Below are 27,774 nucleotides of genomic sequence, written 5' to 3'. Positions count from 1 at the left end.
AACATAACACAATAGCACTTTTGAGTGATTTGTGTAAATTACCCAGATCTCGGGCTAAACTACATCAAATAAGTTGGGCTGAACTACTAATGAGAGTGTATTTAGGCTCATAACAATAAGCCTGCTAAAAAAAGCCCTTGGGTTAGTTAAAAAAAACTTCTATTAAATTTTGAGAAATGTATTTATAAGTAAATATAATTACATTTTCTATATTTTTGAAAAAACTAAAAAATTATTTATGTTAAATAAACTATTTTTATTTACAAAAAATGATAAAAATTTCATATTGATTAATATTCTTAATTATGATCTTAACCTTTTAATCAGTTGAAGATTGCCACCTGTGTCATGATGGATGGTGAAATATTCTTTATCAAATTGGTCATTTGAATGATTGATTGAACCAACTTTTTGAAATTCAAGCATATAAAGATTGTTAATGAATGTATTTCTGGAAAATATATTCCATCAAAGTGGTCCACATTCAATCATATTCCAACTTTATTGTCGTTTTCATCCTGTATTTTAATCTTATCATCATCAAGGTAAACCAACTTTTTGTTCCAAAACAGGTAAAACTAATGGACATTACCAAATATTCCAACCCATTCTAATCTTTTTACCTAATTTTTTTAAGAAACATTTTTAAAAAGAGTCAATTTTGATTCTGAACTTGTAATTACGGATGAAATGATCCACTTTTAATTATTTTAATCAATTAAAGATAATAATTAAATTTTGGATAAGTTAAGAACAATATTTTCTATTTTCATATCAATTAATAATAAAATTAGATCATTTCAACTTTTAAACTTATTCATATTGTATTACTATCTTTAATTGATTCAATTTTTTTACAGAAATTCTCAATTAAAATAATTTAAAATGAGTTATTTGACCTTCAGTCACAATTTAAGAGATTATATTGATTCTTTGCTGTAATTTTTTTTATCTTAGAATTAATATCTTTTTAACCTAAAGATCGTTCAATTTATGCTCATAAAGATATATAACTTTTGAGCATGTAAAAGAAAAATGATTTTAACCAATTTATTTAATCCATTTTCTATAACCCTCCTTACTGTGATAAGATTTTGTTCATCCAATTTTCATCCAAAAGTATATGTCTTAAAAAATAATATATCTAATTCACTCTTTGATTTCCACACCAGACGGTACAAAAAAAAAATTAAAAAAAAATGAATTATATAACGTTATTCAAATATAAATAGTAAACAATTTAAATTGATTTATACGAAATATGCACTAAAAATGAATGTTATTATTAATAAATTCTATAATTACTACGATTTTATAATGAATGATTATTTTATTGTTTTGATCGTAAATATAAATAAGATTAGAATCAAAATTTTAATTTAATTTTTAAAATTGAAAAGATCACAAGAAAAATAAATTTACATGTCAGTCCGGTTCAACTTTTTTTCTTTATAAAAATTAAATTTTCTCTTTAATATGAAAATTCATAAAAAAATTAATAAAATTAATTAAGTGTGATGTACATTTTAAATTTTAAAATGTTGCTAAAAACAAAAAGACCAAAATATCAGAAACTAAAAAGATTTTTTATTTTCAACAAACAAAAAGAAACCCAATTTTTTTGGGGAACTCAAAACAAAAGTCTGCCAGATTCAGCTCCACGTGATATCCAGAAATCTCTCAGGAATAACCATAGCCACGAGCCTGCCACACTCCCCACCTCCACCTCTCAATCTCCACTCTCCACGTGTCCCATCCAATCCAACGGCCCATATTCCCCCTCCATCATTTCCTTCTATATCACCTCCTCTCCACACTCCCAACAAACTCACTCACTGTTCTTATCATTTCAATTTTAAATTCCCAATTTCAATTTCAATTTCAAATTTCCACTTCCAGTTTAGGGTTTTCAATTTAGGGTTTTAAAAAAATCATGTTACTGAAGGCATCACCAGCTTTGTCCCTGTTAAATACTCATCATGGAGACAATATATTGATGGGTTGTTCTTCATTTTCCAGTAAGGGAAAAAATGGAACTGGGTTTGTTGTTTGTGCATCAAAAAGCGCTAATAATAAGCCTTTAACCGGCGTCGTTTTTGAGCCGTTTGAAGAAGTGAAGAAGGAACTTAATTTAGTTCCTAATGTTCCTCAGGCTTCTCTTGCTAGACAAAAATATACTGATGAGTGTGAAGCTGCTTTAAATGAACAGATTAAGTTCGTAATTTTGAATCTTTTTTAGTTGATCTTGAATTTCTTTGAGTTTTTTGTTGTAAAGATTTTGTCTTTTTTGAGTTCTCTTGATGGGTTTTGTTTTTAGTTATAGATATAATCATGGGCTTGTTTCTTTAATTAAGTTATTAAATTTTCTGTTTTTGGTTAATCTTGAATTCTTTGAGTTTTTGTTGTAAAGATTGTGTATTTTTTGAGTTTTCTTGATGGGTTTTGTTATTAATTATAACCATGAGTTTTGTTTTTAATTATAAAGATTGGATTTCTATGCTTTTTATTTGTTTTATAATGTGATCATAATTTCAATTATTTATTTGATTATTTTGTATTTGTTTATTCTTAACTTAATTGTTTATTTTGGATTTTACAGTGTGGAATACAATGTCTCGTATGTGTATCATGCTTTGTTTGCGTATTTTGACAGAGATAACGTGGCGCTCAAGGGTCTTGCCAAGTGAGTTTCTTTTTTAAATTCTTGAGCCTTATGAGTAGTTCTTTAATTTTGGTGTGTAATGTTTGTTTTTGATTTTGTTCAATCAAATAGGTTTTTCAAGGAATCAAGTGTTGAAGAAAGAGAGCATGCTGAGAAATTTATGGAATACCAGGTGATTAGAAGTTTGATATTTATTAGTGATTTGTGATTTGTGTTGTAGATTCAATAGTTTAATAGTAGAACAGAGCTGAATTTTGATTTTTGAATAATCTTTTAGAACAAACGTGGAGGAAAAGTGAAGCTGCAGTCTATATTGATGCCTCTTTCTGAGTTTGATCATGTCGAAAAGGGAGATGCGTTGTATGGTGAGTTTCTGCGATTTCTTGGTGATGTAATGCTGTAGAAAGTCCAATAAATTTTGATTTTTTTGAATTCTTGCTTGGTGTTTTAGTTCAGTAGTTTGTGGCTCGTAATGTGGTTTTTAAATTTCTGGTGGATAGAAAGATGTTCTGCGACTTTATAATAAATTTTTGTCAAGCTATCGATTTTGCATTTTTCGTCTTTAGAACTACTTTTGCATCGTTTTGTGGCTCTCGTCATCTTTGATCTGGTGCGAATGTGTATCTTGGTATTATATATGTGATTTCTTGAATAGGTCCATATTTTACTTCAGGGCATACTAGAAGATACTAAATTAAGTTCTTTTCATGTGTGCAATTAATGAAAAATGACTGGAAAGACTACTTTCTGATGGATAGGAAGGTGTTCTGTGATTTTATATTAGATTTTTGTAAAGCAATTGATGTTGCATCCTTACTATTTAGAAATACTTTTGAATCATTTTGTAGCTTTCCTCATCTTTGATCTCTTGTGAATGTGTATCGTGGTATAATATTTGTGATGTCTCGAAGATGTTTATATTATATATGTCTTTCTTTGTATTATGTTGTTTTACGTGACAAATAGGTCGATGTGTTAAATTTGTGGTGCTTGTTATATTATTTTCGCGCTATGCTAGTTGGTAATAAGTTTCTTGATGTCTTGTTTCAGCAATGGAACTTGCTTTGTCACTGGAAAAGTTGGTAAACGAAAAGCTATTGCACTTGCACAGTGTGAGTAATTTTGGCTACTTGGTGTTGTTTCTTGAGTTATACTTCAATCACTAGTTCAGTTCAAACATTGTGGTGGCCTATGGAACGTGTCATCTTTGCTGTCAGTGTCGATAATTAACGAAATAATGCCACAGCTTCATATTTTAATCCTAACTTTGACAAACAGGTAGCTGAGAAGAACCACGATGTCCAGCTGACCGATTTTGTCGAAAGCGAGTTCTTAACAGAACAGGTATGGTTTAACTATAACGAATTTCACTAGTTCATTAGGGTTCATAACTTAGAGATTCTTCGTTGCTGCTTGTTGCGTTACAGAATTTGATTTTGGCATTTCGACTGATTCCTTGCAGGTGGAAGCCATTAAGAAGATCTCTGAATATGTTGCTCAGCTGCGAAGAGTCGGCAAAGGACACGGTACGAATCCAAAATCTTTATCTCAACAAAGTTTCTCTTAATCGAATCATAGATAATCAACTCTGTAGATTCATCATTGCTCTTTACGTTCGTGCATATTTTCCTTCTGTGTTGAACCTAATTGTTTCCGTTAATGACCAGGAGTATGGCACTTCGACCAGATGCTCCTCGACGGGGAAGAGGCGGTTGCTGCATAATGACTGAGATGCTCTATGTGCTGTTTAAGTATGGTTTTTATAAGTTTGTCGAAAACTCGAATGCTGTCGTTTTGAGTCGGTAGGGTTTGATCAGAAATTTTGGGGTGTGGTTAGACATTAGATATTGTTGATAAATGCTAGAGGTTTTTAAATGGATTTAGTACTCTTTTAGCTAAAGTAGTTGACATATATATGGATGCCATTTATTCCTAATATTTTGCGTTTTTGTTAAGCTAGTTCTGAAAATAAAAAAATCATAGATATTGCTGTACCATTTGGATGTTGATGGAGGTATGAATGGTGGGTCAATTTCACTGGTTGGCTCGGTTTCCCAATCTTGGACCAATTGGTATGGCTATGGTCCAAGAAATTTATGATAAAATTGTTGTTGCTAGTTCTTCAATTGTATCTTCATTGAGCATTTTAGGCAAAATCTGTGGCCCCAAAGATGTCCTATTTACAGGTTTCAAACCTAGCCTGGCTGGTTCAATCAAAGAACTGGGAGACTGGTTGAACCAGCTGAATGACCCGTATATGGTTCAACTGATTTTTACAAGGTTTGTATGTATGTTAATCCACAATAATTTTTTTGGATATGAAATTTTGTTAAGCTCTTGATTTTTTAAAAATAATTTTTTCAATTGAAGTCGCCATCAGAGTGTTACTGCAATAAATACATATTTATTATTTAATACATAACATTAACCAAGTAGCTATAGTTCAAATGGAAGCATCAATAGGTAGAATTTTGTCAATGTGATAGATTTTGAAGAAAAAAAAGAGTAGAAAATACATAAAATTATATTTTTTCGTGTATTTTCTATGTGAAAAATTAATTTTATCATAAATTTTAAAATGGTGATAAAATAAAACAAAAAATTGTTGGTAAATAATAGTCATTTTTTAAAAGATGTGACAGGATTATAATTCCATTTAAAAACTACAAATTTATTTACAGTTCACCCTTTTTAAAATTGACGAATTTTCATCATTTTTAGCATACTAAACAATTGAGTTTTTTTTACAGTACCGCCCCCATCATAGAAAAATTCCATCCTTTTCTCCATTTTTAACTTGTTCAAGATTTTAAACAAGGCGGTTACCGAAGAGCGAGCGGTGGTGAGATTAGGAGCCTAGGCGGTTACCGAAGAGCGAGCGGTGATGAGATTAGGCGCCTAGGCGATTACCGAAGACCAAGCGGCGGTCAGATTAGGCAGTTACCGAAAAGCAAGCGGTGGCGAGATTAGGCAGTTACGGAAGAGCAAGATCCAGCGGCAAAATCAAACACTGAGAAGATCCAACGGCAGAATCAACCCGTTGGAACGTGGCCACGTCTGTTCGTTGAAGATAATGGTGTTATAGAGATGAACGTGCATCACAGGTAACTGTCTTCTGAAATTGGCGTGATGTATATCACTCTTGGCACTTCTCCTTTAAAAGGATGAAGTTTTTAATCTTGACAAAGTATATACTCTTTTTGATAACCCAAATGGCACTTTCCTCTTTAACGAACAAATTCAACTTCACCAAACCAAACAATTAACAATAAAACCATATAATTGAAAGGTGATGATTTGATCATAGTAAATAATGTAAATCAAATATCATTACTTTGTGTGGTTACTGATTTTTACAAGGTTTGCATGGGGTGTTGGGTTTCTTTAGGTCCAGTAAAAAAAGGCAAGTGAGTTGGCAATATTGATGGTGTTTAACACTGAAACATTGTAAAAAAGAAAAAAAACAACACTGAAACTCGTATCTAGTAGTATAATTTGGTGTATTTCTGCTATCATATAGTGTTTTAAAGTAATTGTTTATCTACTAAATTTGAGAATCACAGGTTTGTTGGATTGCACGAAGTTGCAATACTTTGGCACATTCAATAGTACAGAAATGTAAACATTCATATATAGGTTTGCTTGGCCATTGTATTCACTTCAAGTCTTGCTATTTAGGCTGTGATGTTGGGTTATTTTCTTAATATAATTCCTGTTGAAAAAATCTCACTAAATTCCTTTCTTTACGTTTCCTAAACTATTTTCTGCAGAGAAAAGATTATTTAATCTTGTGTAATCATAAAGAAGATTTATTTTTACTGATTTGATTAAAGTGATGTAGTTGCTTTCCAAAATAGTTAAATATTTTAGAAACTCTTAATTTAGTTCAAAAAGATTAAAACTGTCTGATAAACAGAGAACACCTTATCACACATCATGAACTTGTATATATTTGATGGCTTCTTCTATGGTTACTTTGTTATAGTCTATTTTATCTATTCTATTATTGGATAAATTTTAATAATTCATTCAATAATAATAAATGGATAAAATATAAAATCTATAAACAAAGTTACCATAGACTTTACTTGATGATAATATTATTTTACTTTATTTTGACTAGACTTGGCATTTTTAATTATGGCAAGGGCACCGAAAATTTAGATATACATATACATTTTCATTTCATCTTCAAAGAAAGTCACTATATTGACATAAATACAAAACTTTCTTTTTTGATGAAGTAAATTTTTTTAGCCTAATTTTTCGGTTTTTAAAAATTTTAATTATTATTTATACACTTTTAAGTGTATTGGGTGGCCCTTCTGGTGGTTAAAAAGCCCTAATAGATGACTGCTTGACAGTATCATCCAGTGTTATTAAAAGCGCTCGCCTGAGCGCCTAAAGCGCTCAGGCGAGGCGCCACAGACTGATGGCGCCTCCAGACCTTCCAGTCGAGGCGCCTTCAGTAAGGCGAGCGCTTTATTTGCTTAAGTGCTCGCCTTGGCTCGCCTTGGAAGATGGAAAAAGCACGCTTTATTGAATTTTTGTTTTTTTACGTTTTTTAGGTGACTTTTACTCTAATCTAGACATTCCTATTTGATATGGAAAAAGCACGCTTTACTATCATCATTAAATCTTTGAACGGTTGACTTATTGTTGATGAAAAATCGTTCATATGTATATAGTACTATTTCACACTTTACCTGGTGAAGTTTGCCTATGACAAAAAAAAAAAAAAAAAAACAATTGAGTTTTAAATTCAAAAAAATTGCAATATTTATGAATATTACATGGTCAAATAACTAAATAAAAATAAGGATTAACCCATTATTAGGTCCTTTAACTATCATGTTTTTGTTTAAAAGGTCCTTAAACTTCAGTTTGGGCTTAAACAGTCCCTAAAGCTGATGTTATAGCTTTAGGGTTTTTCACGATCATTTCTTTGTGGAGTTCAGGCAAGACTAATGGTGGCTTGGATGGAAAAGAATCCATGACGGCGGTTCTTCAGATGTTCAAAGCCTAAGGTTAGTTGTCTATAAATTTAATTTCCGTAGTATCTTCATCTTCTTCTTCTTGAATTTCTCGTTTGGGTTAACGAAATTTAATTAAATTTTAGGGTTTATTAGTGTAAGATATATGATTTTGAGGTTTTAAAATTAGGGTTTGAAAATAAAATTGTGGTTCATAATTAGGGTGGGAATTCAAAATTAGGGTTTCAGATTGAATTTAGGGATTTAAAATTAGGGTTTCTGATTGAATTTTGGGATTTAAAATTAGGGGTTCAGATTGAATTTGGGGATTAAAAATTAGGGTTTCAAATTGAATTTAGAGATTTAAAATTGATTTCAGTTATTGGTTTGACACCAATCTAATCGCAGCTGTAAATGGATTGGTAGTATGCTTGTTGTATCGGTCCATTCCATTGGCATAAGTAGGATCAACATAAATACGATCCATAGTGTCAAAAATTTCAATCTTAACATGACACATATTTAAAGTAGACAACATGAGATGATATGATTAACATGTTTAGAAAAATAAATAACACAATTGACAGAGCATACTCGATCAATTAATTCATATGTTTTTAAAATATATAAAATATAATTTTAACCTCTAATTGAAATCAAACATTATAATATAGTTATATAATTAATATAATTAAATTAAATTTATATATTATTAATTTTTTTTGTATTAGTAAAAATTATATGATTTGTAAGGATTGTGATTCTCTTAAATTCAAATGAACCCTACGGATCATGTTCAACAAAAAAGAGTTATATATCTATACCATTTATTTTATAACGAATGGTTTAAATTAGTGAACATGACCTATCAAGTTCATTTGATTTTGAGTGAATTCCAATCCGATTTGTAAACGAGTTAGACGGGTTGGTGTGTCAGTCTGCAACACAACCATTTATTTCGTGTTATTAGCGAAGTGACACGTTTTCAATATAAACCTGCTAAAACTCAATATATATATATATATATATATATATATATATATATATATATATATATATATATATATGTCAATTTTACGTGTTTGGTGAATTGGACTAGCGTGTCATGTGGACAACCCTTAATCCAAACAATGCTTCATCTTATTTAGAAAAATTATCCTCTATAATTTTTGAATATATAGCTATTATAGTAATTAATTTATATAATTTATTAGTTTATAAATTATTTTTAATTAAGTATCAACAAAACTGCAAAATTAATTACTTTAAATTTACAAAAATAATAAATTGAAATTATCAATCATTATTAAAAAGTTACTCATTTTTTTAAAATTGATTATCTGTCATAGCTTAATTAATATTAATAACATATTATTTAATAGAATTATATTATAACTTTATAAGTTAAATTGATTTGTTTATAAAAAACTTACTCCATATGAAGTGAAACTATAATTTCGTATATAATTAGAATAGAAAAGAGATTTATATTTTACTTTTTTAATCTAACATCAAATTATCAAATACTCCATATAATTATAGTTAAGTAATTTAAAAAATTAATAATTTTCAATAGTTTTAGAATTAATAGTGTACTATGTAATTTTACTTAAGTAATTTAAAAAAATTAATTATAAATTTTTCACTTTTAATGTTACTAGTTTTGCATTATGTGTTATGCATGTGGCTCGTAACGTAACTTGACAATGAACATATTAGTAAATTTAGTATAATTATATCAATTTTTTATTTATAATTAATATTAAATTAGTTATGAATTTTTGTAAAATTAAATATAATATATTCGGTTATTATATTTTTTTTCATACTGATTTTTTTTTTTAATTTTATAATAACCATAATTAACTTAATTTTATTTAATTTCTATCTTTAAAAATAATAAGATAAAAATTTAAATAATAATATATTAACCAAATATAATATTTTAATTTTATAGTTTAATCAAACTAAAAGATATGTATTTCTACTAATTTGGAGATAATTTAGTTATTTTTTACATATTAAAAACTAAATTGGATATAATTTAGCTACCTATTTTAATCAGAACTTTAATTATAATAGTGATTATTTAAATAACTAATTAGTTGATAAGTGATAACTATAAAACCTTTATTTATTAGTAAATTAAAAAGAACTATTCAGTAAATTTATTTATCCGTGTTTTATATATAGTATAGATAAAATATTTTTTTTTTTGAAATAAATTAATATATTTAATTGACTTAGCAGTGAAGTATCAGCTCCTTAAGTGATCGCCTTCACTGTTTCCGCAATCCGTCGCCGTTGTCACGGTTCCTCAACTTCGTCGTCCTTGCTGCTACTCATTGTCGCCGTTGTTAACTGAAAAAAAATTCTTTTTGTTTCTAGGAATCAAAATTAAAAATGAAAACGAAGATCACCATAACCGCCGCTGCAATTACTTCCGTTATTTTGTGGTTATCTGTCGTAGCTCATTCCGTCGCCGATCAAAGCTTTAACCTCCGCCAGCACCTCTCTACTGTATCAACGTCCGTTCTTATCTCCATCTCTTCAATACGACTTCAAAATTTCGCGTTTTGTGTTGTTTTCTTGTTGCTTGTTTTGGTCATATATGTGTTTTTTCTGTGGCTGCAGATACGGTGCCGTTAAAGACGTGGTTACTAATTCGGTAGAGGAGTCTAATTTGGCTGAGGGATGTGTTCCTATACATTTAAATCTTGTGGTAATTATTACTAATATTATAAAATTGTTTCTGTGAATTTCAGATCAGTGTATTAATTTCGCTTCCTTTATTTTAATTTTGTTTGAATTACTTACTAATTCAGTTGAGTGGATAAATAATTTACAACAATGTGTACTTTATTCTTATTGTTAGGTGAATTATTGCTTGTAATCTTAGTTTAATTGAATGTTATCATGTATTAATCATTGTGCTTTTAGCACAGACACTTCATTCAATCAAAATGTCCCGTTCCGGAAACGTGTTGGACACAACTTCACTTTTTACATAGGAAACCTTAAAATAACGCAGTTTCATCGTGACTGTGTCCAAGTGTCCCGTTTTTTCCGTGTCCGTGATACCTTGTGCAGGTGAAGCAATGAACTATTGTTTTTTTTTTTTCATTTTTTTGGAAATTTCTGAAGTAGTTTCAGTATTGTAGTTAAGACTTAAGAGTCTTAAATTTGTAAGCAGTTTCTTTGCTGTTTGATTTTCCTGCGGTACTTTTGGGGATGAATTATGTGGTGTGTGAGAATTCAATTTAGAAATTAAGTTTGGGCATGATTTCATTTCTTTCGAAACGCCTTATGTCTTCTAAAGTTTAAAGAATTGATAGCAACTATGAAGTTTTTGAGAAATCAGAAACTTGGCTATTTAGACTTCAATTGAACCACGATTTTGGGATGCTTTCTTTCCGAAATTTAATTTTCTAATTATCTTTCCTTCACTTTTGGTATGATAAGTTTTTCAATGTCTGATAGGATTACTTGTATGACAAGAGTTAACTTATGAACAAAAATAGACTTTAATCTGTTTTTGACTTCCAGGCAAGGCATGGGACTCGTTCTCCTACCAAAAAACGGATAAAGGAGTTAGACCAGTTGGCATCTCATTTGGAAGAACTTATAAGAGATGCCGAAGATCATCAGCTGTCTTTGCCGAAACTTCCTGCCTGGTTAAGGGGTTGGCAATCTCCTTGGAAGGGGAAGTTGAAAGGTGGAGAGTTGATTAGCAAGGGAGAAAAAGAATTATATGATCTTGGAATCAGGACAAGAGAAAGATTTCCAAATTTGTTCAAACAAGAATATCACCCTGATGTATATCCAATAAAGGCGACTCAGGTGCTCTATTTTTTTTCTTTTTAGGTATATGAAATGCCTTTGCAGTTTATTTATCATAGAATTAGAGAACTGTTTGTGTCATCTTTAATTGGGGTTGTACTTTGATGTATGGGCATCCTTCTGAGTTGATTACACATCAACCTCACTAATGCTTTGGAGCAAACCTCACTAATGCTTTGGAGCAACATTTCTATTGTCATGTTACTTGAGTTTTGTTTTTGTTTTTTGTTTCTTTAAGGCAATAATTCATTCATTCCCTTGTCCTACAATTTGATAGGTTGCTCGAGCGTCAGCTAGTGCTGTTGCATTTGGAATTGGGCTCTTTAGTGATAAGGGAAGTCTTGGACCAGGCAATCATCGAGCTTTTTCTGTTATCAGCGAAAGCCGTGCAAGTGACATAATGCTTAGGTTTCATGATTGCTGTGAGAACTATAAGGTATGTGTGTGGGTTTGCTTTTTAGTTCTTATTGTTGATTGTGTTTGGATTTATAAGTACTGGAACTTTTTTGTTATCTGTAACCACTAACTTCCTAATTTCTCACATATACAAAGAAGAGAATAACCATTTTGCTGATTCAATTTTCATGACCTCCTCTGTTTTCCCATATTCTAAGGCCAAAACCATTTGCTTAACTTGCGTTCTATTAAGGCTATCAAACGAATTGGTCAGGGGAGAAAGATAATATGAGTCCAGCTACGAACTGTAGCCATATCCACATATAACCTACACTGTCCTACAACATAGATATTTAGTTGGCAAGTACTAACTTCCTGACCAAGTGCTCTTACCTTTTTGTCCATTCTTGGCCTTTATGGATCATTCAACTTGGATTTGGGGATTCTTCCTGTTGTTAATATCATTACTTAATTTATTAGGATTATGTGGATATCTTAAATGATTATTTTCATTGCTTTTTTTTATACAGCCACAAGTCCACAACAATTGTTCTTCTGCAGAAGTGTTAAAGAATTTTTACAAAATGGCTGATATAGCCACTGGATTTCTAAAACTAGGCGTTAGTTCTTTCATTTACTTGCTGTTTTTTTCCCCCGTTCAGGAAGGTTCTTTTGAGCCATCTTTCCTTTGTTAGATGCTTCTGAAATGTTGTTTTTAAAATAGTTTCTAAACGTTGAAGTGAGATATTCTGGGAAATTCATAGCTATGCATGCCTGGAGCATTTAAGAGCTGGTTGATTTCTCTAAACTTTTTCCTGTGTGTTTGCAGGCTTTTAGGAAAAGCCAAGAGCCAGCTGTTGATAAGCTTAAAGAACCTATCTTAGATGAAATAACCGCTGCCTTGGTGAGCCGTTATGGACTTAGTTTTACAAGGAAGGATACTTCTTCTCTCTGGTTTCTTTGCAAACAGGTGATTAAATTACTTCTTCTATGATATGCAATTTTCATCATCTAGAATATTCTTTTATTGAAATTATAAGTTTTGGCTTTCTATTTGACTTTTCTACGTCCCCTTTAATTTTTAATTTGGCAGGAGGCATCCCTCTTAAATATGACAAATCAAGCTTGTAGCCTTTTCAATTCTTCCGAGGTATATAGCAAGTTTTATGGCTGTCTTTGCAATGGTCATCCACTCATCCTAAAGTATTAGGAGTGTTTTAGTTTGTTTATTACTTTGAATTCTTTGAGCATGTGTATTAAGTTTTAAATATTCACACGTTTAGGTTGCTTTGCTGGGGTGGACAGATGACTTGGAGGTGTTCTTATTAAAGGGTTATGGTAAATCAATAAACTATCATATGGGAGTGCCGCTGCTTAAAGATGTGTTTCATTCTATGGAGCAAGCTATTAAGGCACATGAGGGTAATATAGGCTGTGAAAATATCCCTCCATTTTTATCTTTAGTTCATTTCTATATATTCTTATTTCCATTTTCTTTAGTCATACTGTTGGATACCTTTTATGGATGATGAAGGCTTAAACTTAAGTGGAGTTCAGTAAGAATAATGGTCCATGAGGAGGAAACTAATAGAAACTTCAATGGACAGCATCTCCGCCATCACATTTATCTTTATTCATGGTCATTTTAGCATATTAGATCTCAACGGGAGTCTAAAACTCCTAGACTTAGCCAAACATCTAAACGATGTTTTTCGTTTCTTAGGAATGCAATCAGTTATTAATTTTACCAATCTTGAGGAAAAAGAAAATGCCATTTTTCTGTCAAAATCTATATCACAGTTCTCATCTCTGCAATTAGCAACTCGTATTTTTCTAATGTCTATGTGATTTACATCTTCTGAGAATTGGTCAGACTTTTACATTGATACTGTTCAAAGTAGGGGACGCAATGATGAATCCTCTCTTTATCTATTAATGATTAGTTTCTTTCAAAAGGAGATAATTTTCCAGTCCCACACAATTTATTTATTTTTTTGTCCTTTTAGAAAAACATGCTCCCGGAAGTTATGAAAAGGCAAGACTACGGTTTGCTCATGCAGAGACTCTAATTCCTTTTTCATGTCTGCTAGGCCTATTCCTTGATGAATCTGGTAAGCAATTCTGCCCTTCGATTTCCCATGTTATTTGCAGATCGTAGTAGGATGCAGCATTTTCTTAAGGCATAACGCATATTTTGTCATGTTCTTGGCATCGGATCCACTTCTACTTGTTAACATCGAGTTCTTATACTTTTAATTTTATAGACATTGGGCCTCTCCGTCATAAAAAATGTTAACGGTGTCAATTCAAACCGGAAAAACCCACTTTAGGGTTTAATGTCAACAAAAATAAAAATGGTAACTAAATTTAAATAAAATTGAAGTAATTAAACAATTTGTTTTTTATCTTAGCCTCACTAACAACGCGTAAAGTACACGCGCTTGATTTTTGTGACGGAGGACCTATACTCTTCAAAATTAAAAGCGCAGCGACTCAATGTTGACAAATAAAAGTATAAGGATTGCCAAAAGGGGACAAGTGCATGGCCCCAAATATGTGTTCTGCCTTTTCAGTTTTCATAATTATATCGGTAAGTCATGGACATGTGAGCCATAGAGTAACAACACCCCATTTAGAAAAATCAATTATACTAGAGTAGATATATGAACTCGTAGTAATTTTCGGAATCTTTTCAGAATTCCAAAAAATACAGAGGGATCAACCTTTGGAGCTTCCTCCGAGGCCGCCTCATAATAGAAATTGGTGGGGCAGCATCGTGGCGCCGTTTGCTGGGAACAACATGCTGGTCTTGCATAGTTGTCCAGCTGATTCTTCAAGCAAGTATCTTGTCCAAGTACTCCATAATGAACATCCAATTCCAATGCCGGTATGTGTTTCTGCTTCACTTCATCAAATGAGTTTGACTTAAAATTGCCTTTCCATTTCATGCGTATCCATAAATGTCAATTTTGTATACTAATGATTTTTGTTTGCGTGAATAGGGTTGCAATAATTCTGAATTCTGTCCATTTGAAGTGTTCAAGGTATTTTGATTTTTATTAAAAGAGTCCCACTTGCATAATTATCTCCCATGCCCAGGGGTGTTCAAAAGCCGAACCGAACTGAACCGAACAGACAATTTTGTTTCAGTTCATTTGATATTTTAAAAAACTTTGTTTTTTTTTTGAAATTTCTTATTTCTTTTAAATTTTGGTTTTGTTTGGTTTGAAGCAAATGCACACCCCTCCTCATGCCCATTCTGTTTGATATTCACTTCTAGATGCGTTTTTTGTTTCTCTTAACAGGAAAAGATAGTTGCTCCTCACATTAAGCACGAGTTTTATGCACTATGTGACAGTAACTCGGAGAAAGTAGAGAAGAAGCCTGAAACTAGTAAGTTATCGCAACTGTTTCATTGGCTCTTCTCGCTGGGGAGAGACGATACACAGCCCTCCAAAAATGAATTATAGTTTGGTATTCAAGAAACGCAGACAGACCCATTCCGACTAGCTATTTTTCCTTGGCGGCGCCTCATTATGTCTACGATTTTCAGCCAAAGCCAGCTCATCCCTTTAGCAGAGTTCGCCGGATTTTTTGTGCTCCGAATTCTTACAATGCTCCTTGGATTTTGAAGACTCCGCTCCCTGTTCTGATCTTGTTTACAGTGCTGTTAGAACTTGGAATTGAACCACTAATGCGCTTTCATTAAAGCTTCCAATTGCTAACTCTTGTTCAAATAACAAGTTTTTGAACATTCCGACTTTAAATATCGATTAATCTCAACTTTGAACTTGTCTGTGACTAAGTGTGGGTTGGCTACTTACCGAACAACAATAAGAAGTATGTTTCATGAAACCTCGGAGTTCTTAATTGGGTCTCGTTTTGCAAACAATCCGGTGAACACGGTATTTCTGGCAAAGCGAATTCCGCTCTAAGTGAGGTGCCAAAAGTTGCTCTTTTACTAGGGATTTAAAGTCTCACAATCGAAGGTTGAATATTTTATTGGCTTACATAGAGCTGCTTCAGTCTTATTCTAATTGTGACAAATTTTTATACACATTGTTTAAGATAATGTATTAAATATAGTATGATTTTATTTTTAAATAATCTTGTCGCGTTAAGTACTTTATTTTTACATTAAATATCTTATTTTTAAAATTAAATAATGAAAGAGGATAGAAAAGAATATTATAGTTAAAAATATAATATAAATAAAATTTGTCAATTAGAATGGAACATTAAAAATTAAAATTTTGCAATTAACAGGGGGGCAAGTACTATAATTAGTACTATTTTGAGTTCGTTGTTACTTGAAGTTAGGGATGACAATTTCCGACACGGTCCATTTATATGACACAAAGTTAAACTGTTCAGGTTGAGCTTATAGGATTAGGTCATAAATGGGTCAATCCATTTATGATACGGTGAAATCCGCATAATCCATTTAAGAATATTAAGGCATGTTTAGACCTATTTACTAATTCAATTATTATATGCGGCTAAATATATTCATATAAAATAATTGATTAATTTTTATTTGTAGTATCAAAATTTATTATTTTTTGAGGTTTATTATTTGATTGTACTTATTTAATTAAAATATATTTTAAATGAGTTGAACAAGTTATTAATAAATTTGTTTAACAGGTTAAATATTTTGATTTATTATAACTTATTTTAGTAAATGTGTTAGAAAGTTCGATAAGTGTTAATAATCCGTTTAATAAGTTTTTTATGTTTGAATTTGACACGATTGGTTAAACAGATGATGTTCGGTTTGGAAGAATTGACATTAAAAGGCAGACAAAATAATTGGTCTTTATAATTTCTTTTGTATATCACAAACAAAGCCCGTCTAGCTCAGTTGGTAGAGCGCAAGGCTCTTAACCTTGTGGTCGAGGGTTCGAGCCCCTCGGTGGGCGTTGTTTTTGTTTTTATTACTTTATTATGTAGGATAAAAATAATATAATGTTCTAATGAAAGGCATATGTCGATATGTCCGAGTGGTTAAGGAGACAGACTCGAAATCTGTTGGGCTATGCCTGCGCAGGTTCGAATCCTGCTGTCGACGATTTTTATTTCTCCTCTGACATTATGTTGCCATATATCTTCATATTTTTCAAATTTTTTTCAAATACATAATTACCCTACTAAAATGTAATCGAGATGTTGTTAACTTTGAGTTCGATTATATTTTAAAATCCAAAATATATAATCAAACAGTACGACGTGGCACGTATGGAAAAGGTTCAAAACAACTGTAATGCTTAAAAAGAACTTACCAATTTTAAGTTTACTAGTCGTAAGCCCGTGCATTTGCACGGAATCTAATTAATAATTATTTATAAATAATGACTAAATTTTTTCATAATTATAAAATAATAAATAACTATTTTTATTTTATTTAAAAACTGATGAGAATTATCTATTAATAATATTTTTTTAGAAATTAAATAAGTGTTTTATTTAAATTTGAATTTTATAAAAATGCTATTTGTGTATGTATTTTGTTCAACTCGGAAAATTAATGAGAATTTGTCTATTAACAACAACTTTTAATAATTAAGTAAGTTTTATTTAAGTTGGCGACTCATGAGAATGCTCTTTTAATCCTCTCATTTATATAAGCAAGTATTTGACTCTAATTAAAATATTTAATAATAAATAATAATACTTATATTTTTAAATTAATTCAAATATAATATTATTGAAAACAATTTTAGAAATTGATATCTATTATTTATATTTTAAAAGTAATTTTATATATTTTAACAGCCCACAAAGATTGAAAATTGATTATAAAATGAGATCTATACAAACTTGTTCAATTTTTTAAAAATAAATATAAAAATTATTCAAAATAGATTTATAGAAATATTGCATTATAAAAATTCATAATGAGCATCCATTCGAAAGTCAAGTACTCCAAATTTAAAAATCTACTCGTTTGAATAAAACCTGAAATCAATGGGTGTATAGGAATAATACTAAATATTCTAATAATATATTATGTATAAAAAATAAACGATTTCAACTGTCCCACCTCATAAATGGAAAATCAAATGAAATTTTTTGGAGGATGGTGCATGTGACAATTTATAGATTCTCGTCATTTTTTATCATAGAAAACAATGAATTTTATTTAAATCCATAAATATAAAATTCATGGATTTTGATCATTTAAATTCCCTCTATCCAAACAGTGTATTAGTATTGACATTTTTGTTGGATTCTGATTATAGAAACACAACACTTAATTAAGTTCGTATGTGATTATTACATCTATTAATCAATAATTGAATTTAGGGTTAATTGCATATAAAATTATGGTCTTTGCTCCAAGTTTTAAAAATATTATTACCTTTAAAACGTATCAATTATAGACACCACCTAACTAAAAATTATATTTACAACAGAAATCTAAAATATTAAAATACAAATTAGTCACAAATTGGCACTTATATCTATCAAAACAATTTTTATTTTTAATTAAGTTCATATGTGATTATTACATCTATTAATCAATAATTAAATTTATCCTAACTAAAAATTATATTTACAACAGAAATCTAAAATATTAAAATACAAACTAGTCACAAATTAGTACTAATATTTATCAAAACAATTTTTATTTTTGCTATTCAGATTTAAATACATTTTAATATTAAATATTAAAATAAGAATTATTAAAAAAAGGTTTAGCTGTTTAGATTATTATATATAAAATTTATTGAAATCAGATTTGAGCTATTTAAATTTAGAGCAAATTACTTTAAGGCTCCTCACGTTTGTCATAATGCACAGTTTGGTACCTCTTATTTGAAAGTCAAACGATTTGGTACCTCAGTTTTGATTTTTTAAACTGTAAGGCCATTCTGTTAGTTCCGTTAATAATTTGATATTTACTTTCAAACAATTTGGTACCCCGGTTTCAATTATGTAAACGATTTGGTACCTCACATTTAATTATTTTAACGATTTGGTACCTCATTTTCAAACGTTTTGCAAACGATTTGGTACCTCACGTTTCATTCCGTTAACGATTTGCTACCTATATTTAACAGAAGGGCCTTATAGTTTATAAAATCAAAACTGATGTACCAAATCGTTTGATTTTCAAACAAGAGATAACAAACTGTGAATTATAACAAACGTGAGGTGTCTTAGAGTAATTTGCTCTTAAATTTAATAAAAAAAGGGGCTCTGCACCAACATCTATCAAACTTTTGTTGTGCTCAAATACTATCTGAAACTTCGTTGACATTTAAATACATTAATTTTGATGGTTAACGCGAAAACGACTTTATTTTCTTTTGGTTTAATACATCATTTGACCTCCAAATTATATACTTTTATTTTATAAAACTCTTAAACTAATCTAATATTTTATTAGACCTCTTAACTTTATTTTTTTTATTTAACCTGTCAACTAAAATTTTTTTGTCGATTTGACTTTTTTCCTCCAACGTGACAAAAACGCGTGAATGATAATTAAAATGCATAAATTGTGCTATTGAATCGCCGAACTACATTATTTTATTCTATTTGACCCTGAACTTATTTTGTTTTTCTATTGCACCTTTAAAATTTTAATTTTTACCCATTTAAACTTCTTGAAGATACAATTATTTAATTTTTATTCATTTAATTTTCTAAAAAAATAAAAAATATTGAAGTTTAGTCAAATAATTACATAATATAACTTTTTGTACATGTAAATATTTGTTTACATTTCAGTAATGATAAATGAAGTTTGTCTGTTTTTAATGATATTATAAAATATATAATTTTACTATACTGTGATTATATTAAAAAAAGACTAAATTTTTAAAAAATTATAATTTTTAGTGTGTTTCATGAATTTCTAATTTTAATAATTTTAATATACCATCTTTCAATTTTTGCAATTTCAAACTTTTCAAATCAATTCTGAATTTTTAAAATTTGTGTTAAAATTAGAAAACACGCTAAATTTCATGATTTTTAAAGGCTTAAATGATTTTTTTCAAATAATATGTAAAGTATATCAATTTTTATTTTAAAATAAAAAAAATATCTTGGTTTAATATATTTTTTGACCCCTAAACTTTATCCTTTTATTCCCTATGACCTCTAAACTATTTTAGTGTTTCATTGGACCTCTTAACTATTTTTTTTATTCTATTTAGCCCTATGTCAGCAAAGCCATGTCAGCAATTTCATCCACGTCATCGCGCGTGGTGTGCACATTCTGAATGAGGGGTTAAATAGAATAAAAAAAAGTTAAGAGGTTCAAAAGAACACAAAATTAGTTTAGAGATCGCATAGAATAAAATAGTATAGTTTAGGGGTCAAAAAATGTATTAAGCCGTTTTCTTTTAAACAAATTATAATTTAAGCGGCTTTGTTTTCTTTTAAATAGATTATAATTTTTTTTTAATTGAATTGTTATTCCATATAATTAGTATTTCAAATGGATTATACTTCTTTTGATTAAAATTTAGATAATATAATAATATTAAAATAGGTAGTTTAAAAAAAATAGAAATTTATGAGAGATCTCATTTGATCCTCTTAATTATATAAATAAAATTTATATTTAGTAAAATTGAGATGTTCGAGCATAATTGTTTTATTTGTCTAGACCATAATTTATCTAATTCCAAAATTTTAGGTAGTTTTTTTACCAATAATTAATTAATTTATTTATTTTAGTAGTATTAATAGTATGCATATAAGATCAGTTACCACTTCATTAAAAAAAAGCTCATTTAGTATGAATAAAGTTACTATAACTTTACTATGGACCAAGTTACTTTTTTTTTTCTTACTTTGCACGTTTTCTATTAAATAGTTTAGTATGACTAATATTATTTAGATTTAATCAATTTTGAATTCATTTAGAATACAACTACTGTTTGGTAAAATAATAGTAATTTTAAAAAGTAAAAACTTATAAATAGTTTAAAAAGGATGGGAACTCATGAGAAAATTTTATTTGTTGAGAATTAATGAGAAAATTCTATTTGATAAGAATTAATGAAAAAATTCTATTTGATGAGAATTAATAAGAGAGCTCTGTTGGTCCTCTCAATTATATAAGTATATAGATAGATTAGTATTTTATCCATTTTCACTCTTTTTTTCATTCGAATGTATATAATTAAATAAAATTACAAATCAAAACTAATTAAAACAACATAAAACCAATCGAAACCCGATCAAACCAATCCAAATCTAATAAACACGTCGAAACCAAGAACAATTTTTTAAAAAAAGTTGAAAGATTTCTCCTCCGGCGGTCTGATATGAAAATTCAATTAAATCTATCAGAATTTAATTAAACCTAATCAAATAAATCAACTAAATCTTATTACACAATTTTTATCTAATTATATTTTAATTGAAAAATTAAACCACCATCACATGATCCTCCCAGAACAAAGACCACCGACATACCAAATTAAATTTTTTAATTAAATATTATAAAAAAACGACCTTCGTTATCTCGCCAGAGAACATTGGTATGTTCTGATGAGATGAGAACAATGTTCTCGCCTGAGAACAGACACATGTGTGTTCTCCGCTTTAGAACAGACCCTAGTATATTCTCCGAGAATAGATGCGATCTGTGTCTGTTCTTCGACGGGGACAAACCCAGGTCCACTCTGTTCTCGCCGGAGAACATACCATGTATGTTCTCCGGCTACAACAGAGAGTTATTTTTTTAATTAAAAGGAAAGAAGTTAATTCAGTATGTCGAGGGTCTTCTGTTTCGGGATGGTCGGGGGCCGTTTGTTCCGGGAAGGTTAGGCGACGATGGCTTAATTAAATTTAATTGGTTTAATTATGTTTTAATTGAGCTTAATAAAAAAATTAATTAGAAATAAAAATGGTGAAATAATATTTAAAAAAATTATAAATATGAAATTGGTAAGTATCTTAAATATTAAGGGTGTGTTTGAACTTTTTCCTACCGCCACGTCAGCAACTTAACGTCTTTTAGTCAAAGTTATGGACAAAAGAGTTATTTTGTTTGATTTTAAAAGTTAGAGGGTCGTTTTTATACTAAAAATATGTTAAATGGTTGTCTTGTATTTTTTTGAAAAGTTCATAATTTTTTTGTACCTTATGCCTTAGTTATAATAGTTGAGGGTTCAAAAATAACGAGTGGAAGTATATGGACTAAACATGCATTTTCGCTTTTATTCAATTATAATCTTTAGAATTTTTTATACAATAAGGATATACTCCTTCCGATCTTTTTTAATTGTCCATTTAGCAAAATACATTTATTTCTGATTAGTTGTCGATTTAGAATTTCAATGTGATTTTAGCTATTATCTTCCAAATTTACCCATCCCTAATAAATGCCTTTATATTTTAATTTGAAAGATATTTATTAACTAATAGGGCTATATTAGTATTTTTCTTTATAAATTAAACAAAAGGAGCACTATTTTGGTATGTGCGATGTTGGCTAAATGGACAACTAAAAAATAACGGAGGGAGTATAAAATGATACTATAGATAACAAAATTAATATTCGTGAATTAAATTTTAACTAAATTTTAACAAAATATTAGTTTCTTACGTATATAATTTTTAACTAGTTTATAGATTTTACTAACTTTTTATAAACAACAATTTTAAAACATAATAAGTTTACAACATTTTCTATATGTATTAAGTTTCATAAGAAATTTGAATTATGAAAATGAAAATATCAAATATTGATTAAAGTAGTATTAAATAAAATTAAAACGTTGAAGTAAAAGTGTAAGTTTAGGAAAGATTGAACAAAAAATAATAATATAAAATGGATATGTTATTTTAAATGAAAATTATAATTTGGATAAAATTATAAATAAGAAGTGGCTAAAGGGCTAAAAAAATCCTAACATTTGTTTTGGTTTTTAATTTGACCCCGACGTTGCAATTTTTTTAATTTTGTCCTATTTTAAATTTTGTTTTTAATTGCACCCTAAAGCAATAAATTGAACTCTTTTCATTTGAATAACATTCAAAATAAACCCTCCATATTAATCAATTACTCTAAATATTCTTTAATATTATAACTTAACCCAAAAAATCATCTTCTTCATTAAATAAAAATAATAATAAATTTAAATTAATTACATAAAAATAATTTTTAAAATTTTTCGGAGGAGGAGCAGCTCCTCCTCCTCCATAAGCTCCGACCAAAAGAAATTGTTTTGGTTGTTTCCGGTTGGGTGCGGCGGTGGATTGTTCGGGCGATGATATGTGACAAGTGGAGTTTGATCGATGGGTCCGACGATGGAGAATCCTATGAAAGCGGAGTGAGAGATTTTGAAATTTAATAATTAATGTTTTATTAGAATTTATTTGAATCTTGTTTTATGTTTAAGGAGTTGTTTAAATTTGTTCAAATAGAAAAAAGAACAAAATGTAGTTGTTTTATATATCTTAATTCTTAAAATAATAAAATTATTTAGTTTTTCTAATCAAGGGTGCAATTAAAAAGCAAAAATTTAAAATAGGATAAATCTGAAAATATTATAACGTGAAAAAGAAAACAAAAGTTAGGGGTTTTTCAGCCCTTTAGCCATAAGAAATACTACATCAGTTAGTATAAATATAGACTGATCTGAATCAGTCCCTATTAACGTAAACCATGAATTTCAGAGTTATTAACCTAAACGATGATTTTCAAACTCTCTCGCATAAGCTAAACACCTCTGTGCATGCCGAAATAGAGTTCTTGACTACGGATTTGTTACATTTTCGAAATCTGAGTAGAGTTCAAAAGAATGAACTAAATGTTCTAGTGAAGGGAAAATATGATCAAAGAAGACTAATGAACATTCGGCAATTGTCTTCTCCGGAAAGACGGGCATTAGAATACGGAGATTCCATATTTCTTGAAAGGCCGGTGGTTCTTGGATTGCCCGCCGGTAATCGACAAGATGGAATTCTTTTGGTTCTTGATTTTTCGGACGATGATGAACAAGACGAAAATCCGGCGATTATTCCAATTCCGGGCGGTGATGAAAAAGATGAAATGCCGGCGGGCGGTGATGAAAAAGATGAAATGCCGGCGGGCGGTGATGAAAAAGATGAATTGACGGAGGTTCTTGCAGTACCGGGCGGTGGTGAAAAAGATGAAATGCTGGCGGGCGGTGATGAAAAAGATGAATTGACGGAGGTTCTTGCAGTGCCGGGCGGTGATGAAAAAGATGAAATGCCGGCGGGAGGTGATGAAAAAGATGAATTGACGGAGGTTCTTGCAAAAGATGAAATGCCGGCGGGCGGCGATGAAAAAGATGAATTGACAGAGTTTCTTGCAGTACCGGGCGGTGATGAAATAGATGAAATGGCGGAGGTTCTTGGAATCCCGGGCGGTGATGAAATAGATAAATTGGCGGTGGTTATGGACCAAGCCCAATCAGAGGGCACTCTGTTGAACCAGCCCATTGAAACGATGGCCCAATATGCAGCGAGGATAGGGGTGGAAAACCAAAAGTTTGACGGTGATGTTTGGGACTCGTTTACAAATTCATTTTAATTCCGTTTAATATCAATTACTGCCGTAGCTTACTGGTAATTGACGCCAGAGTTCGAAACCAATTTTCAATCTTTCTTATTCACTTTTTAGGGTTTTATTTGCATTTTTTTAATTGTTTTCATCAGTTCAGAGGGTCATTAGTGACGATTTGCTTTGTGGGTTTTTCTAATTCTAATTCTAATTCCAATTCCAATTTTCATTATATTTTATTTTTCTAGTAACTATGATGCGAGATTTAGTGTTTGAAATTTAAGATTTAAAATTTTCAGTTTTGAATTTAGGGTCTAAGATTTAGAATTTACGGTTTGTAACTTAATATTAAGATTTTAAAATTTAAGGGTTAGAGTTTGTAATTTAGAATTTATGGTATATTTATATTATGAAGTGTGAGTTTAAAATAAAAAAATAACTTAATTTAGAAATTAATAAAATTATTTTCACCCTAAATAATTAAAAGTTATGTTATTTGACCATCAAATGAATTTCCTATAATTATTAACTATTATAAAATTTATAAAAGTGTAAAGTAATTTTTTAGATAAAAATATCAATTATTATTTGTGTATAAAAATTTATAAAAAATAAAACTAAACTTTTATAATTATTCTTGTTAAATATTTATTTTACTCTTATTCTATAAAATAATAAAAGTATATAATTTTAATTACTGTTTCTGATTTTTTTTTTAAATTTAGGGTTTAGAGTTTATATTTTTAATGTTTATTTGAAGAATAAATGTGTTCTTTCTGAAAATTTCGTTCAAATACACTTTTAAAGTTTCTAAAAGGGTTTAGTTTTATAGCGATTCATTTACACTAGTAATCATGCCCTATTTAAATAGCTAATAACACTGGCTTTAGAATTTTTGGCGTCCGATCACAAAATTGATGTTTACAAACGAGCATTAAATCTTCCAATATTTATGGCGACGCTTACTAAATCCTCTGAGACCAAAAAATCGACATGGAGTCAGATTTTTGTTGTTTCTGACATTAATAAGTCGCCCACGTCACTTTTTTTATTGGAAAATCGCCAATTTTGGATTTAATGAGCACCGTCACAAACATTAGGGTTTTAATGATCTTTTTTAAACATCATGAAGTTTTATGATGGGACCCCGAAAATCAGGAGTCATGGATAATTCATAGCCTATTCAAATTGATTAAAAAATGACAAAATCTGGATTCATTTATCAAGGAAAGCGATAAATTGATATTGTTAATCAAATTGAGGGGTGTAAATGACCCTTTTTTTCGTTTTTGAGTCGTGTAAAACTAAACTCCATAAGAGTAAGTACTTCTGGTATCTCCGACAAATTTAGCTGAACTCTGGCTTTGAAGTTAAATATGAAAAGAAGAGATGACATGAACATGTTTGAATTCCTCCATGAAGAATTAAAAGCTGAAATTTTCGAAAAGCTGCCGGTAAAAACCCTAGTACGTTGCACCTCCGTCTGCAAGCCATGGAATTTTCTCATAAAAGACTCCGCCTTTATCCGCAATCAATCGAAAATCACTCGCAGCCATGCTCCCTTAGCCCTTTGTTTCCGCCATTATTTCAACTACGAGCTCAGAGTAAACCAATCAGACACTCACTACGTCTCCCTCAACAACCCAGATCCCGAGATCTGCCGAATCCAGGATTTTCCTCTCGCGCATTACAGCGAACACTTCTGGCTCACTGGTTCCGTCAATGGCTTACTTTGCGTTGTTGGTGACGATTACGAAGAGAAATCCGATGAGCTGTCTCGTCCCCAAACTTTGATCCTCTGGAATCCATCGATTCAAAAATCTATGATTCTTCCAAACCCTAATTTATTGTTCCATACTCGCTGCCTTGTTGGATTTGGATACGATTCCCGCAGCGACGACTACAAGTTATTGAAGATGATCAATTTTTATGACTCTGCAGGTTTCAGATCGGTAGCTGAAGTTTTTTCGCTCAATTCCGGCTCATGGAAGATTATGGATTCTCGGAGCATCCCACATTGCGAGATTTGCTATGTTCCGGGTAGCCAGGCTATTGTTAATGGGATTATTCATTGGCATTTTCGCAAAGATAAATGTAATATGTTATTGGGGTTCAATGTGACCGATGAGACTTTTCAGGAAATTGATATGCCGGAAGATTTGACTTCCCCGTCAATTGATCCGTTGGCGTTAGATGTATTGGCATATAATGATTCAACAGTCGGTATCGTCTTCAGAGAAAGGCAGCGTAATGATGTGCTTAATCACTTATGGATAATGAAAGATTATGGTGTGTCGAGTTCGTGGATAAAGGTTTTCACTATGGCAGGTATCGGGAGACGCCTATATCCGTGGTCACGTATTGGAGTGTCGACGCTGATAGGATGGTTTGGGCAGGAATTGTTCTATAGTAGAGACCCTGAAAATATTATTTTTGGGATCAACTTAGTAAATGGGCAAGTTAGGTGCCATGATTTTTTATCAGGAAAAAGTTGTACTTTTATTACTAGTTATGTAGAAAGTTTAGTGTTGCTCAATAGATGAATTGATCTTCGAAATTATTCGAATTTCAATTATTATTCTTACAATGTTATTATCAGCGCAATCAACGGCTAGGCATATTGTTGCTCATTCCCTGCGCTTGTAAAATAAACTTCGAATGAATTCATATGCAAATTCGGATAATAACACTTCTTCGTCGTTTTTCTGCTGTTTGTTTGCGTGCTGCAAGCTCTGATCGGTAAACGAGTATGTATATGGTTTTGCTATGCATCTGATCAATCGTTTCTTTCTACTTTCCTACACGAGAAGCAACAACAGGACCCGGATGACATCTGCGAACAAATTGATCTTTTATCCTCGACATTTTTCATCTACGTCTACTCCTATAGACGAGATTCTTCGACTATATACCAGGTGAAAAGGAGGATAGTCTTGAACTCTGAAAGAATGATTGAAGAGATAGTCTCTTTGCACCAACCAACATAACCTAGGTTTGCTGCTCGTGCTATATCAACAACGGCTTCTCCATAGCTATAGATTTTTAAATCTTTGTTTTATGTAATAGGCTGTTTTTAAATATCTATAAACACTAGTATTTATATTTAATATACGTTTTATAATTAATGGGTAGCTTCGATTAACTTTATTATTTCTCCATCATCATCATTTATAAATAATAAGAAAGACTAAATAATTGATTATCATCGGATTCAATAATAATATACATGTTTATTTAGTCTTTCTTATTCTTTTGGGCAGGAATCATGGGCATAAGTGAAGTTTTGAGTTGGTTGAAAGGTCACGACAATATTATCGGATGTTTTGGATGTAGTTTTTGTCCTTTTTGAGCTCCTGTCGAACCAGAATTATTAGTTGAAGATTGTGTGGAATTGACGAGTAGTCTCA

General features: G+C 30.4%; 4 protein-coding genes and 2 non-coding genes across 8 annotated transcripts; all 6 read left to right on the top strand.

Annotated features, from left to right (window-relative positions):
* The first annotated feature begins 1,843 nt into the window (after positions 1 to 1,843).
* Positions 1,844 to 4,617, top strand: LOC126660805 (ferritin-3, chloroplastic). Its single transcript, XM_050354486.2, has 8 exons — positions 1,844 to 2,214; positions 2,600 to 2,683; positions 2,774 to 2,834; positions 2,940 to 3,027; positions 3,713 to 3,774; positions 3,941 to 4,006; positions 4,125 to 4,188; positions 4,330 to 4,617. The coding sequence occupies exons 1-8, from the start codon at positions 1,934 to 1,936 to the stop codon at positions 4,383 to 4,385; spliced, it is 762 nt and encodes a 253-aa protein (XP_050210443.1). The 5' UTR covers positions 1,844 to 1,933; the 3' UTR covers positions 4,386 to 4,617.
* Positions 4,618 to 5,412: 795 nt separating this feature from the next.
* Positions 5,413 to 15,672, top strand: LOC126660804 (uncharacterized). 3 transcript variants are annotated; one of them, XM_050354484.2, is made up of 13 exons: positions 5,413 to 5,766; positions 7,621 to 7,689; positions 10,024 to 10,163; positions 10,270 to 10,357; positions 11,182 to 11,475; positions 11,753 to 11,911; positions 12,701 to 12,841; positions 12,965 to 13,021; positions 13,155 to 13,293; positions 13,878 to 13,982; positions 14,568 to 14,758; positions 14,874 to 14,915; positions 15,177 to 15,672. In XM_050354484.2, exons 3-13 carry the CDS (start codon positions 10,039 to 10,041, stop codon positions 15,339 to 15,341), a joined length of 1,506 nt encoding a protein of 501 aa, XP_050210441.1. In that variant the 5' UTR covers positions 5,413 to 5,766; positions 7,621 to 7,689; positions 10,024 to 10,038; the 3' UTR covers positions 15,342 to 15,672. The 3 variants fall into 3 exon arrangements, with proteins under 3 accessions (XP_050210441.1, XP_050210442.1, XP_055959914.1); XM_050354485.2 differs by having other exon boundaries at positions 9,886 to 10,163; XM_056103939.1 differs by lacking the exon at positions 5,413 to 5,766 and having other exon boundaries at positions 7,535 to 7,689; positions 9,886 to 10,163.
* Positions 15,673 to 16,720: 1,048 nt separating this feature from the next.
* On the top strand, positions 16,721 to 16,793 carry TRNAK-CUU (transfer RNA lysine (anticodon CUU)). Its single transcript has one exon. It is a non-coding gene; the product is annotated as a tRNA-Lys (tRNA).
* Positions 16,794 to 16,860: 67 nt separating this feature from the next.
* TRNAS-CGA (transfer RNA serine (anticodon CGA)) lies at positions 16,861 to 16,942 on the top strand. Its single transcript has one exon. It is a non-coding gene; the product is annotated as a tRNA-Ser (tRNA).
* Positions 16,943 to 23,484: 6,542 nt separating this feature from the next.
* Positions 23,485 to 24,719, top strand: LOC126660969 (uncharacterized). Its single transcript, XM_050354696.2, has 2 exons — positions 23,485 to 23,981; positions 24,087 to 24,719. Exons 1-2 carry the CDS (start codon positions 23,507 to 23,509, stop codon positions 24,395 to 24,397), a joined length of 786 nt encoding a protein of 261 aa, XP_050210653.1. The 5' UTR covers positions 23,485 to 23,506; the 3' UTR covers positions 24,398 to 24,719.
* A 1,024-nt stretch (positions 24,720 to 25,743) lies between these two features.
* LOC126662113 (putative F-box protein At3g16210) lies at positions 25,744 to 26,910 on the top strand. The gene has a single exon (XM_050356000.1). The coding sequence runs from the start codon at positions 25,744 to 25,746 to the stop codon at positions 26,908 to 26,910; it is 1,167 nt and encodes a 388-aa protein (XP_050211957.1).
* Positions 26,911 to 27,774: the final 864 nt, after the last annotated feature.

Source organism: Mercurialis annua, linkage group LG8 (genome assembly GCF_937616625.2).
Source record: "Mercurialis annua linkage group LG8, ddMerAnnu1.2, whole genome shotgun sequence".
In the NCBI taxonomy this organism is placed as follows: domain Eukaryota; kingdom Viridiplantae; phylum Streptophyta; class Magnoliopsida; order Malpighiales; family Euphorbiaceae; genus Mercurialis; species Mercurialis annua.
The sequence above is the reverse complement of the archived record's forward strand: the minus strand, read 5'-3'. Positions and strand labels throughout refer to the sequence as shown.

What these genes read in the sequence shown, in the direction of transcription:
- LOC126660805 (XM_050354486.2), top strand. Translation starts at nt 1,934, where the DNA reads ATGTTACTGAAGGCATCACCAGCTTTGTCCCTGTTAAATACTCATCAT. An exon ending in GCTTTAAATGAACAGATTAA is followed by an intron (nt 2,215 to 2,599) that starts GTTCGTAATTTT and finishes TGGATTTTACAG; the next exon opens with TGTGGAATACAATGTCTCGT. An exon ending in AAGAGTCGGCAAAGGACACG is followed by an intron (nt 4,189 to 4,329) that starts GTACGAATCCAA and finishes GTTAATGACCAG; the next exon opens with GAGTATGGCACTTCGACCAG.
- LOC126660804 (XM_050354484.2), top strand. Translation starts at nt 10,039, where the DNA reads ATGAAAACGAAGATCACCATAACCGCCGCTGCAATTACTTCCGTTATT. An exon ending in ATTGCTGTGAGAACTATAAG is followed by an intron (nt 11,912 to 12,700) that starts GTATGTGTGTGG and finishes GTGTGTTTGCAG; the next exon opens with GCTTTTAGGAAAAGCCAAGA. An exon ending in TCTGGTTTCTTTGCAAACAG is followed by an intron (nt 12,842 to 12,964) that starts GTGATTAAATTA and finishes TTAATTTGGCAG; the next exon opens with GAGGCATCCCTCTTAAATAT.
- LOC126660969 (XM_050354696.2), top strand. Translation starts at nt 23,507, where the DNA reads ATGAATTTCAGAGTTATTAACCTAAACGATGATTTTCAAACTCTCTCG. An exon ending in GGTTCTTGCAGTACCGGGCG is followed by an intron (nt 23,982 to 24,086) that starts GTGGTGAAAAAG and finishes TGCCGGCGGGAG; the next exon opens with GTGATGAAAAAGATGAATTG.
- LOC126662113 (XM_050356000.1), top strand. Translation starts at nt 25,744, where the DNA reads ATGAAAAGAAGAGATGACATGAACATGTTTGAATTCCTCCATGAAGAA.